Source organism: Schistocerca piceifrons, chromosome 5 (genome assembly GCF_021461385.2).
Source record: "Schistocerca piceifrons isolate TAMUIC-IGC-003096 chromosome 5, iqSchPice1.1, whole genome shotgun sequence".
NCBI classification, from domain to species: domain Eukaryota; kingdom Metazoa; phylum Arthropoda; class Insecta; order Orthoptera; family Acrididae; genus Schistocerca; species Schistocerca piceifrons.
Window position 1 is genome coordinate 708,958,097 of NC_060142.1, and position 17,331 is coordinate 708,975,427.

Here is a 17,331-nt window from a genome sequence, read left to right on the forward strand (position 1 = left end):
ATGGCAAAAGAAAAGGAACGAGGATTCTATGACTACATGTTTGACAAAGAGAACGAAGTTCTGGTTGTGAAATGGAGTGACAACAAACCAGTATGTGTAGCGACAAATTACAGTACTATTACTCCTCTGAGTTCTACTAAAAGATACTCACTGGCAAAGAAAAAGGAAATATCTGTTACAATTCCACATCTCATTGAAGAATACAATGCCCATATGGGTGGCGTAGATCTACTGGACAAGCAGATGTCACTTTATAGGATGAGGATAAAGTCAAAGAAATGATGGTGGCCATTATTCACACAGATGATAGATATCTGCGTAGTAAACACATCGCGTGCATACCAAATTGGTAACTCTAATGAGAAGCTCTCACTTTTGGATGTCCAACGGAGAACAGTGATGTTTTACCTGCCAAAGAAAACAGGATCAGTACCAAAACGCAGAGGACCACAAGGAAGCAAATTGATGGGTGTCGGGTGAGCACAGATGTATGATTAGATCCAGGAAATCATTTCGTTGTGTCAAGTAAAACACAGAAGAGATGCGCTTACTGCAAGAAAAAAACAACAAAAATTTGTGATAGGTGCAATGTTGGTGTGCACGACAAGCGTTTTGCTTCATTTCATACTGAATAGACATTCAATAATATTAAAACATTCTTTATTTATTGTTTGTGTTGTTTCTTACAATGCTATGCATGGAGAATAAGGTTATGAATTTGGATAACGCATTTGGCCAATGTCCCAAAAATGGGAAGGTCTGTAGTTTTTGTTCTAATAAACTGAAAATTTTCAAAACAACTTTTTATTCAATTAATCACTCAATGTAACGTATTTACATATAAAAGTTTGCAAAAAATGATCCAATAGCTTCGGCGAGTAATGGGTTAATGAGTTTACAAAAATTTCCAGTCCCTAAGAGCAGATACAAAATTAACCAAAGCATACTCACAAGACAATAGCCTGTTTCAATATCACAGATGGAAGATCTGTTGTTGCACTGACATGGACGTGCTTCACCAACAAGTTTGATGATTATGGTCGACGTTATCTGATTGTTGTCATACCATCGATAAAAGCCAATGCTTGGATCCTGACATGAAGTTGAGTTATATTCAGGTGGACAAGCACAGAGTTCTACTCCTTTTGCAAGAGGTGGGGGCTGTCCAGGAACAGCCACAGCAGTATCTAGTGTTACATCTCTTAGGCTGAAAAAAATATATATTTCCATTAAATTTAAGTACCTCAGATATGTAAAAAAAAGTCAAAGTTAAAACAATATGTCAATGCCATGGCACTTTCAAGGTATTACTCATGCATTTTCTAATTTTAAGTCATTAGTAATTGATGTCACTTTTCTTTATCTGGCTGTAATTACTAAAGAACACTACACAAACAGCAGTATCAAGAGGTCAAAACATTCAGATAACTCAGCAAAATACATGTTAAATCTATTTTACACCTATATCTGCACAGAAAGGAATCAGAGTTCAGCACAGGTTCTGTAATTGATTCAGCAGTAAACAGTGTGCTTGTACACTGAATCAATTGTACCCCTCAGTGTTGACGAGGTATCATTCAAATAGTCGTAAAGGTTGAAATCAGTTAATTGTGTCTACTAATTAAAGTCAAATAAAGGATAAATGGCATCACTTTATATTAATATATAAAGACAAGACTATTTAATGCTTTTTATAAAAAAAGTCTCAAAAATTTCTAGACCAATTTACTTCAGATTTTTACATGATACTCTAATAAACTTTCAGGTGGACATAGCCTGCATATGTTTTTAAGCAAGACTATACGCGATTTTTGTTACAACCAGCTGAGAGAAAGAAAATGCTATGCTGTGAAAATGGGCAGTTTTATTTTCTTCCTTGCAAGTTTTAAATAGAATAGCAGGGCATTTAAACCATTAGACAAACTGTTTCTAACTAAACTAAACTCCATCCAAACAGGTCTTGGAAGGCCCAATTGTATTGACCAGCCACCATGTCATCCTCAGCCGACAGGTGTCACTGGATGTGGATTCGGAGGAGCATGTGGTCAGCACACCACTCTCCTGGCCATATGTCACTTTGTGAGACCAAAGACAAACTTTTTCTCCCATGTATATTCTTTCTCCTTACATATAATTTTAAACAAATATTGTATACAGAACAGTGAGCTGTTTTGTTTTCTTCCTTGCAGTCGGTTTCAACGGAAAACAGTAAAGTCATATTTATGACTTATTGGCTTCTATTTATAATAATACTACTATGGAATCTGAATCGTCCAAACCTTTGCAATCCTATTGTTTTGCATATTAAAACCATGTGAAGCTACTATCCTCACAGATCCACCAGCTGGAGAGGTTTCTCCTACCCCATATACAAATGGTATGAACTGATATACCGTATTTACTCGAATCTTAGCCGCACTCGAATCTAAGCCGGAGCTGAAAAATGAGACTCAAAATCAAGAGAAAAAAAATTTCCCGAATCTAAGCCGCACCTGAAATTTGAGACTTGAAATTCAAGGGAAGAGAAAAGTTTTAGGCCGCACCTCCAAATCGAAACAAAGTTGGTCAATTGTAATATGAGATACAATTTAGGTCGAATGAATGGCGATACAGCTACAGTAGTTTGGTTCGAGTCGTAAGCTTAGCAGTTAAGCTTTACCAGGTAGCCATTGCTATGCGTCAGGCACTCCGTCTGTATTTATACGGGTACCCTTCCTTTTTCATGTGCTTCGTTTGGTTTGAATTGATTGCTTATTTTTCCTTGATCGGATAAGTGCTGTTCTCTTTGTTATAGGTGTTTACGTCACTCTAAGCTGAAAATGCAGTACTGTACTGTGTCATGCATTCTTTGTCGCATTCTGGTAATGAGTGTTTAAGGCGTGTCGCCGCTCGCGGCATGGCTTGCTTTTGTGCACACTACCGCCACTTACAATTTAAAAAGAAAGAGAGGAATCATCTCATTAGCGAAACAATGGCAAGAGACTGCTATTTGTTGTTACTTACACTGCTGCTTTCTTTGATAATGATCAACAAGAACCAAATAATAGACTGCATATGATAGAAGATGTTCTGAACGAGAGTTTAGTGAAAATTTTTCTCTGTTTGAAAATCTTTGCCTCTTTAGTACATTACACTCTGCATAGAAATTGGAGTCATCTTAGATTTAAAAATCTAGTCAATTGCCATGCTTCATTTCTGCCTGTATCACTATTAGGCATAAGAATAATACAAATATAAACATGACATGATATGATATGTATATTCTTCCGTGTTTGCTGTTGTCTCACTCTAGTTTCGTAGTTTATTAGGCAGACAGGATTTAAATGAGATAGCAGCAAACACGAAAGAATACATGGCAAAATGTTTATATTCACATTATTCTTATGGTGAAGAGAATACTGCATGTGGTTCACAATTCATAAAAATTCCTATTAGCAACCATCTCTTCTCACGGGTAGGAAAGAATTCAGAACGTAGAGTTGGCCATATTGACAAACATCCCAAACAGTCTTGCCAGCCGGATTTTCGTAGTACATTGAAATGCTGCTACATTTGAAGATGAACAATACGGTATTTGTATTTACTTCATTGGATAATGTATGAAAATGCAGTGGTCGAAACTCGGGGCGGAGAAAAAAAGCTCGTCTTCCACTTTTTTTTTTTTTTAATTTATTTACTGAAGCAGAGGTTTTGGCGCCAGTATTTATCTTTGTGCCTGCGAAGCATGCCTGTGTAGCGTTACATATATTCAACGGCAGAAGTTAGTTGCGGCGGCATCTACCAACATTTTTCAGAGCTTCCACTTACTTTGCACTCGATTCTAAGCCGCAGGCGGTTATTTGTATCAGAAAAACCAGAAAAAGGTGTGGCTTACATTCGAATAAATACGGTACCCATCATTTAAGTGTTTTCAATTCCCAATCCAGGTTTTCTTTGCACTAAGAATAAAAGAAAACTCAAGGCCACACAAAGCAGCAGAAAGTAGGTGGGCATATTAGTAATTGTGAAACATTGTCAGGTTCACCAGTAATTTTGTACTGGCAGTAGATCCCATTTATACGAAATTTTCAAAACATATAATTAGTATTTTAATTTGATTGTGTTTGTATACATATGCGAATACATAGATAGATACACTTTATTGTAACAAAGTATTAATTTTATGTTCACAGTATTTAGTGTTTCATACGCAAACATTTTCCCCAATAAACTGTGTTTGAGTTTTTGCAATATGTCTAAAGTGTGTCAAATGAAGGATATAGTGATGGTCAAACAATGGAAAATCCAGGATGGAATGTAACAATATTAGAGAAGGAAAGTTGCTAGTCACCATATAGCGGAGATGCTGAGTCGCAATAGGAACAACAAAAAGATTCACACAATTATAGCTTTCAGCCAATAAGGCCTTTGTCAGCAATATACACACACGCACACATACACTCATGCAAACGCAACTTGTAGTGATGATCTGCTGACGCCAGTGTGTGTGTGTGTGTGTGTGTGTGTGTGTGTGTTGGGGAGGGGGGCACACAAAAAACCCTTTGCAAAATCATACTTAAAATGCAGTGACATGCACATCAGCATCATATATTTGAAAATAGATAAAGGAGCTCACAATTACACAAATTTCTATCATTTTCTGTTGAATGTTTAGATGTGCAACATAGCACAATGTTGAATGAACAGGTTACAATTTGAAAAATAGTTTTGCATAAGAATTTGATGTAAAATGAGGCTATACCTACACAACCTTTGAGAAATCTAGTGAGTCTGTTGCACGTATCAGTATATGTTGAATGTTTTGCAAAGCAATCATTAATATCTCCCGTGTTACTTTTTCTCCCAGCTTCCCTTTCTGTCTCCACAAAGATTCATGGAACCTGAAACATTATGAACTGAATTAAATTACACCCTGGTTACCAAGCATATAAAACGTACAGAAATTCCAGTCATTCAGTAAGAAAGCTTATGTTAATTCAAAATAAAAAACAATTATTTCAGTGAAGAACACAACTTATACTAAAGTAAGTAGTTTTACCTGATTTCATAATGTCCATGAGGATTTGATGCAACAGGATAATACTCCAAAATTATTCTTCCATTTCCCTGTAATTGTACCAGGGGATATGAAGGCACTGTCTTCACAGGATAAATTCTGTTGCTGTTTTCAGACTGGATTGTAAATCGTAGATAACCACCATAAGACAATATCTAGAAAGAGCACCAAATACAAGAAATGTAATCTTCAATTTTCTATATGTTTGCAATCATCAAACTGGCAACTATTGCAAATATCACAGCTCTAAATAATGAAACTTTCACAATACTTGAACTTAATAAACACAGCCTTTGTTAAAGAGTTGATATATCACAAATCATCTTGTAGAAAAACAACTAGTTTTATATCAGCACATGGATCCCTTCTGTCTTAACAATAAAGGATGGCAGCCAAAAACAGTTGCAGGATAGAATTTTTTTATTAAAACTCTTGACCAAGGTTTCGGTACATATAAATATACCTTCATCAGAAGTAAAAATTTCCTGAATAGAAAGACACATTCATTAGAAAAGCCATATCAACGAAAGTGAGAAACAGAAGCTTAAATAACGGTGAAATTGCTAAAGTAATACAGGCACACAATCTTTAGTACTTACTAAAATTACATCATGCACTGGAGAATAATAAAACAATTATGCCAAAAGGCGTCGTCAGTAATTAAAATATCATCTCCATTTGTACAACATGTGTAATGGGCACAGGATCAAAGCGAACAGTTTAACAATGTTACTTCGACTATGAACTGTTGAGACACGAGTGTGAAGGCACTGCGGTAGATTGTTTCGCCGAGAGAGGGCACTTGCATGTGCCAGACTCTCGCCTATTACTTTAGCAATTTCACCGTTATTTAAGCTTCTGTTTCTCACTTTCGTTGATATGGCTTTTCTAATGAATGTGTCTTTCTATTCAGGAAATTTTTACTTCTGATGAAGGTATATTTATATGTACCGAAACCTTGGTCAAGAGTTTTAATAAAAAAATTCTATCCTGCAACTGTTTTTGGCTGCCATCCTTTATTGTGAAGAATTTTAACAGTTGCTGCTGCAGCCATGTTTAAAATCTTGCCTTCTGTCTTAACCTTGTGCCACCCATCCTTTGTTGCTGACTTGTGCTCTACATCTGTTTTCTCTCTCTTTTATCATCCATCTGCAGCTTTTCCCACATTTTTCCTAGCCTTTCTCAAGTGATGGAGGATTTGTTTGAAAACTCAACAGTCGCAATCTTGTTGTTGCGTCTACTGATGATTCAAGGCCTGAACTATAGGATGAATTGTTATCTTTACTCCTTCAATTACTGAAGATGTATTTTCCTATTTGATGCTAATGTGCTAATGAATCAGCAGGAATATTAAGCAATACTTTTCCACACCTTCAGCACTATGCCAGTTCAGTTGTGAACACAGTATATTACAAAAATTCGAAGGAAGGTCTTGTACAAAAATATTTTTGATGTTTTTAATGTCTGAATATGGAATTATCCATAGAAGATTGTTTTTTGGTAGGGCGGACGGGAGGGGAGGGGAGGGGAGAGAGGAGGAGGAGGTGAGAAAGAGAGAGGGGGGAAGGGAGGGAGGCAGGGAAGGAGGGAAGGAAAGGAAAGGAAAGAAAGAGAGAGAGAGAGAGAGAGAGAGAGAGAGAAATATCAGTGACAGGCACAGCATAAAACTATGAGGAATCAACAGATGAAAATTTACTGTTACTTCACTGTTTTGTTCTTAGTACAATCTTCCAATATGGAAAAAAATGTTCACAAACAAGAAAGTGGAACCACACTTATCAGTTTATTTGTAATCAGAGCCATCTGCAGCATATTGTACGTGATCTTCCATTTCTTTGTTCGTTCACTCTCTGTATTCATCACTAGCTCTCAGACTACTGTAGAATTATACCTAGCTGTTAAACGGCATCAATAAATCTTAATTCTGTGCAAACAGAGATTTCTGCAAAACTATCATTATCTGTACGGTTATTAATGTATTAAAGAAAATAACAATAAGAAGTTAACATCCATACAATCACAAATTGAATAAGCTGTCAAGTTTTCATAGCAATTTTTCCTACAAGCACACAATAGCAAAACTATGGATTAATGCACTGCTTTACTTATTGTAATCTAGAACAGGGACAAAACAATGTTCCAATATTATTTTCAGTACAAATACCTTGTCACCAAGAAACTGTTTTGGTAGCTGCCAGTACAGTGGAGTTCCAAAAAGATAGCTGCTTCCAATTTTAATGTCTCCTGCTTCACCTGGTATGATTAGGAGACTGTTAGTTACGTTTAAATTACCTCCTGAGGTGTTAAAAAGGATGTTTTTTCCTGGAATTTGAACCTGTGAACAATGGAGAGATGTGTTGTAAGAGAAACGTCTGGTTCCAGTCCAAGATGCTGGAGTTTGGCAGGAATGTATGAGCGAGGCTTGGTTGCTTTTGCATGTGAATCATATGTGTTTCTCTTTACTGATGAAGGCTGTGGTCAAACGCTCTATGTAGTGTCTTTTAATTGTGCCTGTCTGCAACTTAACATGTCTTCTTTATCATAAATAGCAATCTGTCAAACCTACATTGTTGATATTCCTACCTGGAGTTTCCATAGTTTTATTTTAAACTTTTGGCTTGTTAACTTTCCTATTTCTCAGCATGTATAATCATAAAAGTGAGTGTTACCTTAAGAAGCCATTTTATGTTTAAATCATGCAACTTAATTTATGCTCTTCGCTCATTATAGGCCATTTAAAAATTTCCAACAGAGGTGAATTAGGTCTAGAAGTATATTCCCAAAGGCTACACTGTGTCACAAGATCATCAGGAAGACAGTCTCATGAATGTCTCCTCAAACTGACCAACATGAAGTTTCAAAACATAAATTTTATCAAACTGCCACTGTTTTGGACTTTTTTCGTTCACAATTGCCATAATTCCAAGACTTCAGCAAGCTAGGTATGTTTCTGTATGAGCTTCCTGTACTGTGTTTTGTCCATCTTATAGTTTTTATTCTAATTACTGTCAATTCACAAATCTAGTTTTGAGATCCTTGAAGATATTCTTCCCAAATATCAAGAAGTCTTCCTTTTGGTCCTGTTCAAGGAACATTTCAATTAATCCATTCTCTTTCTATGACAATACCAATGTAATTGTTTGACTTCAACAATGTCCAGACTCCCTGTGCTTGCAAGCACACATTGTATCACATTTGGACCATGAACTAAACTGTACAAATTGAGGACCATTTTCACAAAACTCAACTGCTATATAATTTGCAAAAATGAATTATGAGGGCTAATCAGAAAGTAGGGAATGTTTTGGCATTAAAAAAAAACTAAGTACAAGAAATATATTTTATTATACAGATCTGAAAGAGCATATGACACATTACTTTTCCACATAGTCACCAAGTACATTGAGGCACTTATCATAGTGGTGGACAAGCTTTGAAAGACCTTTGTCATAAAATTCTGCCACCTGAGACTTCAGCCAGTGAGTCATGCCCACCTGGAGTTCCGTGTCGTCATCAAAGCGCTGCATTGCAAGCCAGTTCTTCATCTTGGGAAACAAGTGGAGGCCGCTTGATGCAAGATCGGGGTTGTAGGGCAGATGAGGAAAATTTACCATTTGAACGAATTAAGGAGTTCTTGAGTGCAGTTTGCCATGTGAGGTCGTGTATTTTTGCGCAAAAACAAAATTTTGGATGTCAGCTTTCCTCGGCCTTTGTTTTTAACTACTCTTCTAAGGCTGTGCAAAGTTTGACAGTACCAGGCAGAATTTATGGTTGCTCCACATTCGAGAAAATCAATAAGAAGCACACCTTGCCTATCCTAAAACACTGTCGCCATCAACTTCCTTGCTGACAAGGTATGCAAACATTTTCTTGGTTTTCGGGGGGCCATTGTGTGCCATCACTCCACAGACTGTAATTTTGTCTCGCAATTGAGGTGTTTCACTCAAGTCTCATCACCAGTTACGATTCGATCCAGTAATGAACCACTATGTTTGTGGTAGGCCTCCAGAAATGTCAACATTGCCCCCATTCGCTGTTCTTATGGTACTCTGTAAGCATTTTGGGCACCTATCGTGCACAAAATTTGTGGTAGCCTAGCTTTTGAGAGACAATTTCAAACAACAAAGTCCGTGAAAGTTGTGGAAAAGAAAGCGAAAGCTCCATTATTGTGAAGCAACAGTTTTCACGAATTGTTTCATCAACTTTACTGACAAGATCATTAGTCACAATGCTCAGGTGTCCACTCTTATCTTCATCATGAACGTTGGTTCGGCCATTTTTAAACCGAATGCACCATTTCTGGATGGAACATTCACTCATTACATTGTTTCCGTACACACTGCGCAGTTCACGATAAATTTCTATGGGTTTTAGGTTTTTTTGCCAACAAAAACCATATCACAGACCGCACCTCACAACTGGCGGGATTTGTAATTGCGGCGCACATTTCAAATTCGAATATTGAACAAACCAGATGCGCAGAGACATTCGCGCTGTCATGGATGAATGCTGACTGAGCAGTTGAGCACGCACATACCAAAATATATGCAATCGGCGCGCACCTAGCAGCGTCAGACGGAAACGTTCCCTACTTTCTGAACAGCCCTCGTATATATGCATCAGTGGACTTCTAAATCAGATGAATCCATTGCAGTACATTGATTTTATCAGAATTTGTTATTTTCGTTTGGTCTTGCAAACAAAACTTAAATTTTTCTAAACTTGACATTTATAAAAAATGAGTTATGCCAAATGTGAACATATATTGTTTATGGTAAAAATTTACTTTTAGTTTACTACAAAGTAGCTCACTACTTCCCAATCAGTGGTCACTGTTACATCCCCCTGGTAGGGTCGTTGGCACTATTGAAAAAGAAACTGAGAAAACTTAAAGCCATAATCTTGCCACCACCCTATTATGAGATTCTCAGCCACGAAAAAGAAGCTACCATTAAAACAAAATGTATAGCTTCAGAGGTGATTTCTTTTCTTTCTTAAAAAAAAAAAAAAAATAAAAAATAAAAAAAAAGAAAGAAAAAAAAAAAAAATCTGCCTAGCCGAAACAACATTCTGTTCCTCTCCGATCATTGATGAAAACTAACATAGTTTCACAGACATTGACTGATCAAATGAAATGAAACCTAGAAACATGTGAGTGTCAAAGATGTAAAGAAACTAATGAGATTTTTTTACGCATAATCACAAGAAGCCCAAGAGTTCTATGGGAAGGCCCCGGAGAGTTATGATAAATAGGACAATGAAAATAATTAAGTGCAGTACCTTAATGAGTCAGTTTGCTAAATTATTATTTGTTCAGTACGTTAAAATAAACTAACACATTACTGATATAAAATAATTAATCTACAGAAGCTCAGTTTTGGAAAAAAATTCATGACTTTTATATATTTTTTATCTGCAACGGAAAGCTGACAGAAAGATCTTCTGCTACTGTATTACAGATATAGAGTTTATCTGTGAAATATAATTTTGTAAGACATCAGCAAAGTATACTGTTGAAAAAGATGTAATCATTCTGCTTTCCTAAACTTCTGAGACTTCAATATACGTTGTGAGAAAAAGTAAAGCTTAATTTGACCATATCGGTTAGTTATAGGGCAAACATAGCCACACAGAAACAGGTTGTCAAATTTATTCCCAACAGTAAATGCTCGATATACGTGGTTTTAAACTGTAATAGTGTACCATCCTGGATTATGAAAAGCTTCCAGTAACCAATACAGGAAATCCAGCCAAAAGTCATCTGAGAAGATAAAACGTTTATTACGAGATAACTGATATAAATTTTCATTTTACACTTTTAATTAACATTGACAATCATGTCCCATAGCTGTAACAGTCTTACCTGTATATAATTGATGTCCTGTGATTCGAATGGGAATACTGATGGCATTCCTTTAAACTGGGGAGGATCTGTAGTGTACATTACTTCAAGAGTCCTTGATCTGGGCATCATAATTTGGCTCCAAGTCAGCCCAGCCTGGGTGCAAGCTGTGGTACGACCAAAGCAGAAACACTGAGTGCATCCATCTGGATTATCTGCTTGCAGACCAAACGTACCTTCCTTGCACTCATTACATTTTTTTCCAACAACATTTGCCTATAAAAAATGTTTTTGACAATTTACAACAATGTATTCACATTTGAGCATAAATTGATTAAGAAAGGTATCTCCAGGGCACTGTGAGATGTCAAAAGATTACAAAGTCTTAAACAAATACTCTTACGATATGTTACAGAAAAGGGGCATGCATTGCGAACAGTCATATTTGATATTCATATTATAAATTTCAAACACACTCAACATCACAATGTAGCTCCACTGTTTTATGTTGCTATGTGGAGAGTGGCAGATATAAATGTTAAGAAATCTGAATTATTCTTTTGGCATTTGAATAAGGTGATGCTTTTCGCTGTCACTGTTTCGTTTATACAGGACGACTCAAACAATATGTCACAATTCCAGAAATATACAGCAGGCATCTGTATCTTCATTTCCAAAAATGTGGAACATCAAACTTCAGATAAAACTTTCAGAATTTGATCGATATTTGATTCCACGTCATTGGACTGGTTTTGAGTAACCTTTCAAGTGGCTTACACATTCACCTGATTAAAAATTGTTAAATTCATTCTTTTGGCGTCATTTGAAGAAGAGGTTATTTCCTATACCGTTACCCAATGATTTCAAGTTTCAACATCACACTTATGTCACACCTGTCAGTGTAACACCTGCTCTAATTCTTCAAGCATTGGGTCAAACTGACTTTACACAGGAAGTCTGCTAAAACATACATAATGAAAATATCAAAACAAATTAAAAATTCATGAGGGAAGGGGGGGGGGGGGGGGGGGGGGGGGAGGAGGAGCTGCATGGAACAAGAAGTATAGGACAATTCCTATCTACTTAATTAAAAGATGCTTGTATTACAAGATGGAGGGGGGAGGGGGATCGAGATGACAAGGTTCTGAGTTACGAAGAACATTTTAAGCTGAGCATGCTGTGCTCAACAGCACATTCTCCCACTCGGTGGTACACTCCGCTCTTTGCCAGTTAGACGATGGCTGTTCACTCGAGTTGACAGTTGATTGGAAGTCATGTTCACAGAAATAGCTGTGTAAAAGCTACATAAAAGAGCTGTTATTAACACAACTGCCATGGCTCTGACTTAAACAATAGGATATGCTTCTTGTTGTCTTAGTATAGGTGTATAGGTCAGGTATTTTCCCGAGTGATTCACAAGGATACGACCATTGTGGTAACAGGTTGAGGTAGGAGTTTCATTAGGATGGGCCACAATATTTTATAGATTTATTGTGTTGTGGAATTCCATTTTGGGAAAGTTGGAAAGGATTTTGGATAGAATGTTCCCCATTTCCAGGTATAATGGTAGGTAGTTGAAGCCAGTGGCGGATACATATGGGGGGGGGGGGGGCCTGCACCCCCCCCTCCCCCCCTGCGGGGCCACTCACATTGCACATTGCCACCCGCACCATCCCAAACAGTCAGCCCACATGCTATTCGTTCGTTTCCTTTGTCAGTCGACTATAGACTGAATCGTGTTATCGAGTAGTTGTACTTTTCTATGTAGCATGCATGTCTGCATCATCGTATTTTATACATTTCTGTTGGGCATGTAGATAGAGACCCTTCGATATGTAGCATTATAAATATGGGCTATTCGCCAAATAGGCAGCTAGTTTACATTCAGAAGCAGAAATATTAAGACTGAAGAATGAATAAGTAAAAAGTCCTAGTTGTAGCAAGTGCAATTGCGAAGATTAGTCAAGAGTAAGAGTGATCAGTTGATTGTGAAGTATTAATAATAGTAATTCTTAGTAATTTCTCAGTAACAAAATTTTTACTAATACCGTAACAATAGTTTAAATAAACCTTTTATTAAACTTTACATGTTACTTGATTATTTTTTATTACGGTAAAAGTAAAGGTAGCTCAAGATATCTTTAGTGCCCTCGCCTTGAGGTTTTTCTGTATCCGCCACTAATTGAAGCCCTAGCTTCTGTTTCCACTATATCCTATCCCATACCAACCTCCGCCACTGCCTCCACACCCCCCATTTCATCCTTTTTGCACAATCCCTGTCCCATCCCCCCCACCCAACCAATCCACTCCAGCACTTTATTGTGTTCCACAAGAACCCCCACTGCCTACTCTACGATAAGCTCACTGGTGAGGTACTCTGATGAATACTCGCCAGTCAATACGCAGATAGACACATCAAATCACATTCAGAGTAAAGACACTTTGACTGTCACAATTTATTCAGTAAATTGTCAAAGTATTCATAACAAAGTTCCTGAATTTACTGCCCTCCAGAAAGTTGTAATGCTCGAATTATTCTTGGGACTGAGAGCTGGCTAAAACCCAAAGTAGAAAGTTCTGAAATATTCAGTGAGTTATGTAATATTTATCAGAAGTACAGATTAGATGCTGTAGGAGGAAGTGTTCAATGCAGTTGACAAAAATGTTGTCTCCAATTTTATTCCTAGGAATTTGACCGAGTTATGTTCTACCATTCTTTATTATTATGAATAATACAGATTTCCTTATTTTTGACTGTTTGGTCATACACAATGGAAATATCTTAGGCCTTGTAGATATATACAGGCGGGACTTTATCGATGGCGTCCTTACAGAGATGATGATTACTGGTCATGATGTCATCACAGCGAGAATGGTTACGAAGGTTAATAACTCAGTCAAGAAGGCTAGGAGAGCATTTCTGCCAGAGAGAGCAAATAAGTAGCTGTTAGCATCTCACTTAGCCAATGGACTGAAATCATTTAGTTCCCGTATGATGGACATAAAGGAACTACGGGCAAAGTTCAACCAGATTGTAAATCAAGCTCTGAACAAGTATATGTCTAGCAAGTGGATTAAGGGCAGAAAAGACCCTACATGGTTTAGCAAAAAACTTCCAAAAATGCTACAAAAGCAAAGGCTGTTGCATTCTAAGTTCAAAGGACAACATGCAAAAGTTAATAGAGATCCATGTGTCAAAAGAACTATGCACAAAGCATAAAATAACTACCACAATCATACCTTAGCACAAGATCTGGCTAAGAATCTGATAAAATCCTGGTCCTACGTAAAATCACTAAGCAGGTTTAAAGCTTCATTTGAGTCACTCATTGAGAAGTCTGGTGTGACGGTAAAAGATAGCACAACCAAAGCCGAAGTTTTGAATTTCACATTTAGGAAATCATTCACGCAGGAGAACTGCACAAACATACTATTGTTTCAACGTCTCTCAGAGTCCTGTCTGGACAATTTAGTAATAAGCATCCCTGGTGTACAGAAACAACTGAAAGAATTGAAAACAAGCAAGTCACCAGGTCCACATGGAATCCCACTGCAGTTTTACAAAGAGTTCTTTACAGCTAAGTAAGAACTTAGCTTACATTTATCATGAATCTTTCACCTAGCACTAAGTTCCAAGCAACTGGAAAACGGTACAGATGACTCCAGTATACAAGAAAGGCAATGAGAATGGACCCACAAAGTTACAGACCAATATTCTTAAAGTCGGTTTACTGCACAACTCGTCAACATATTTTGAGTTTGCATCTCATAAATTTCCCAGAGACCAAAAAACTTATGTACACAAATCAGCACTATTTTAGAAAGCATCACTCAAGTGGAACTGTGTATGAAGGGCAACAAGCAGATTCCCTATTTCTATATTTCCAAAAATCATTTGACTTGGCCACCAACTGTAGACTGTTAATGGAGGTATGACCATACTGAATAGGTTCCCAGATATGCAAGTGGCTCAAATATTTCTTAGGTAGTAACCAATATGTTGTACCCAATGATAAGTGTTCATCAGAGACAAGGGTATCGTCAGGAGTGCCCCAGGAAAGTTTGATAGGACTACTATTATTTTCTATACATTAATGATCTGTCACACAGGGTTGGAAGCAATCTATGGTTGTTTGCTGATGAGGCTGTGATGTCAGACATGAGTGGCTGTAGGATGATACAAGATGACTTAGACCAAATTTGTAGCTGGTTTGTCTCTAAATGAAGAAAAATGTAACTTAAAGTGGATGAGCAGGAAAAATAAACCATTTATGTTCAGATGCAGCATTAACAGTGTCCTGCTTGACACAGTAATGTTGTTAAAATATCTGGGCCTAATGTTGCAAAGCGATGTGAAATGGAATGAGCATGTGAGGATTGTGGTAGGGGAGATGAATAGTCACCTTCGGTGTATTGGGAGAATTTCAGGAATGTGTGGTTCAACTGTAAAGGGGACCACATATGGCACACTAGTGCAACCTATTCTTGAGTGCTGCTCAAGTGTTTGGGATATGCACTAGGTCACATTAAAAGCAGACTTTGAAGCAGTTGAGAGGTGGGCTGCTAGATTTGTTACCAGTAGACTCTAACAATATGCAAGTATTACGGAAATGCTTTGGGAACTCAAATGGGAATCCCTGATGAGAAGGTGACATTCTTTTCAAGGAACACTACTAAGGAAATTTTAAGAACCAGTATTTAAAACTGACTGCAGAATGATCTTACTGCCATCAACATAAGTTTCGTCTGGAGACAATGAAGATAAGAAAAATCAGGGCTCATATAGAGGCATGCAGTCAGTCACTTTTCTCCTGCTTTATTTATGAGTTGAACAGGAGAGGAAATGGCTAGTAGTGGCGCAGGGTAACCTCCAACATGCACTGTATAGTTGCTTGTGGAGCATGTATGTACATGTAGATGTGTATGCCACAATTCTATCGCATCTCCTTCCTAGCCATTAGCTTAATGCCAGTGGAACATAATCAACGAGGACAATGCGTGCGAGTGTGTGGTGTGTGTGTTTCCTGTATTAGATTGTACGAAAGCTTAACATTGTTTTAACATTGTTTCCAATCTTGTTTATGTGCTATCAACATCTAAGAACCTGAACTATATGAAGACTAATTGCCTTTACTCCTCCATCAATTGCATTCCACCCTAGACTTTCCGTTACCATATCACGGCAGCAGGTTTGTCCACGTCTCCAGTGAGAAGATTTTTATACATTATGTGTATCACCTGTGTATGTTGCACCCAAAGGCCAACTGGTGCCCTACCAATGTTCTCTTTCCTTAATACTTATATTTGAACTAGTTCATGTTCCAACGTTTTGGTTGAAGTCCATCTCATGCTTATTTACTTGACATTTTGTTGTGAAATAACTGCACCAGGTTGCTAAAGATTTATGTTTTATCATTCTGCAACTAGTTTCGAACTGGTGTTAAGTATCTGACATATGAATACCACATGTCTACAATGTCAAAATGTAATTCATTATTGCTAATCACTTTGTGAATGTGTGTTCCAAACTTGAGGATATCACATCATAAGTGAGAATCACATATTCACACAGTGATAAATAATTTGGATTATATTTTATGTTTCAGAAAAAAAATGTCTTTTACAAAAACAGAGCTGTGCAGTTTTAAGAATAGCCTATTTGGTAACTCCAAACTAAAGAAATGTAAAAGATCAATAACTGTAAAAGAAGCAGCGGAGGAAAAGAATGAAGAAAATACTGAGTAATCTTAGCACATTATTTGTAAGCCACATTAAATTTACAATACATGTGCTGCTGCTGTAATACACCAGAAACAAAGAGTTTACGTTGGTACATTCCTGCAGCCATAGCAAATATTACTTTAATCCTACATCTAGCATATATAAGTTTTAATCCTTTTTGAAGTGAGATAAATTACAAACATACTATTACAGAACATGTCATCTTATTTTATGGAGTATTTGGTTCTTGCAGTTTCCATGATGAAACCTGCAATATTGCTTGTAAACATATTTATAGGCCATTTTCCATCTAAAAAATAGCAAATCTTTATCTGAATGTTGGGAGGAGAGATGACTGACTAATCCCAGTCTTGTGAATTTTTATTATAAGTGGGAGCATATGTCTCAATAGTATAAAATTGATGTTGTGTGGCAGAGGGCACTTCATATCAATGTTACAGGGGAGGAAGGGGCATCACACCAATGTTATGTGGAGAAAGATTCTTCGTATCACTGCTGCGTGATGGAAGGTGCTTCATACCGATGTTAAGTGGCAGAGGGTGCTTTGCATTGATGTTGCATGGCAAAACATGTTCTGCTCCGATGTTGCACGGCAGATGTGCTTCGTAACAATGTGACTTGGGTGCTTCATACTGATTTTAAATGGCAGAGGTTACTTCATACCACCTTACAAGGTGAAGGATGCATTTAA

The 17,331-nt window shown here is 37.2% G+C and overlaps 1 protein-coding gene across 1 annotated transcript in view; it reads right to left on the bottom strand.

Annotated features, from left to right (window-relative positions):
- The window catches only part of LOC124799214 (laminin subunit alpha-1), a 216,601-nt gene that overhangs the window by 185,327 nt on the left and 13,943 nt on the right, over positions 1 to 17,331 (bottom strand). The window contains exons 5-9 of the mRNA XM_047262749.1: positions 10,920 to 11,174; positions 7,221 to 7,391; positions 5,039 to 5,211; positions 4,746 to 4,880; positions 952 to 1,207 (exon numbers count right to left, since the gene is read on the bottom strand). Coding sequence (XP_047118705.1) covers positions 952 to 1,207; positions 4,746 to 4,880; positions 5,039 to 5,211; positions 7,221 to 7,391; positions 10,920 to 11,174 — 990 coding nt within the window. The remainder of the gene's footprint in view (positions 1 to 951; positions 1,208 to 4,745; positions 4,881 to 5,038; positions 5,212 to 7,220; positions 7,392 to 10,919; positions 11,175 to 17,331) is intronic.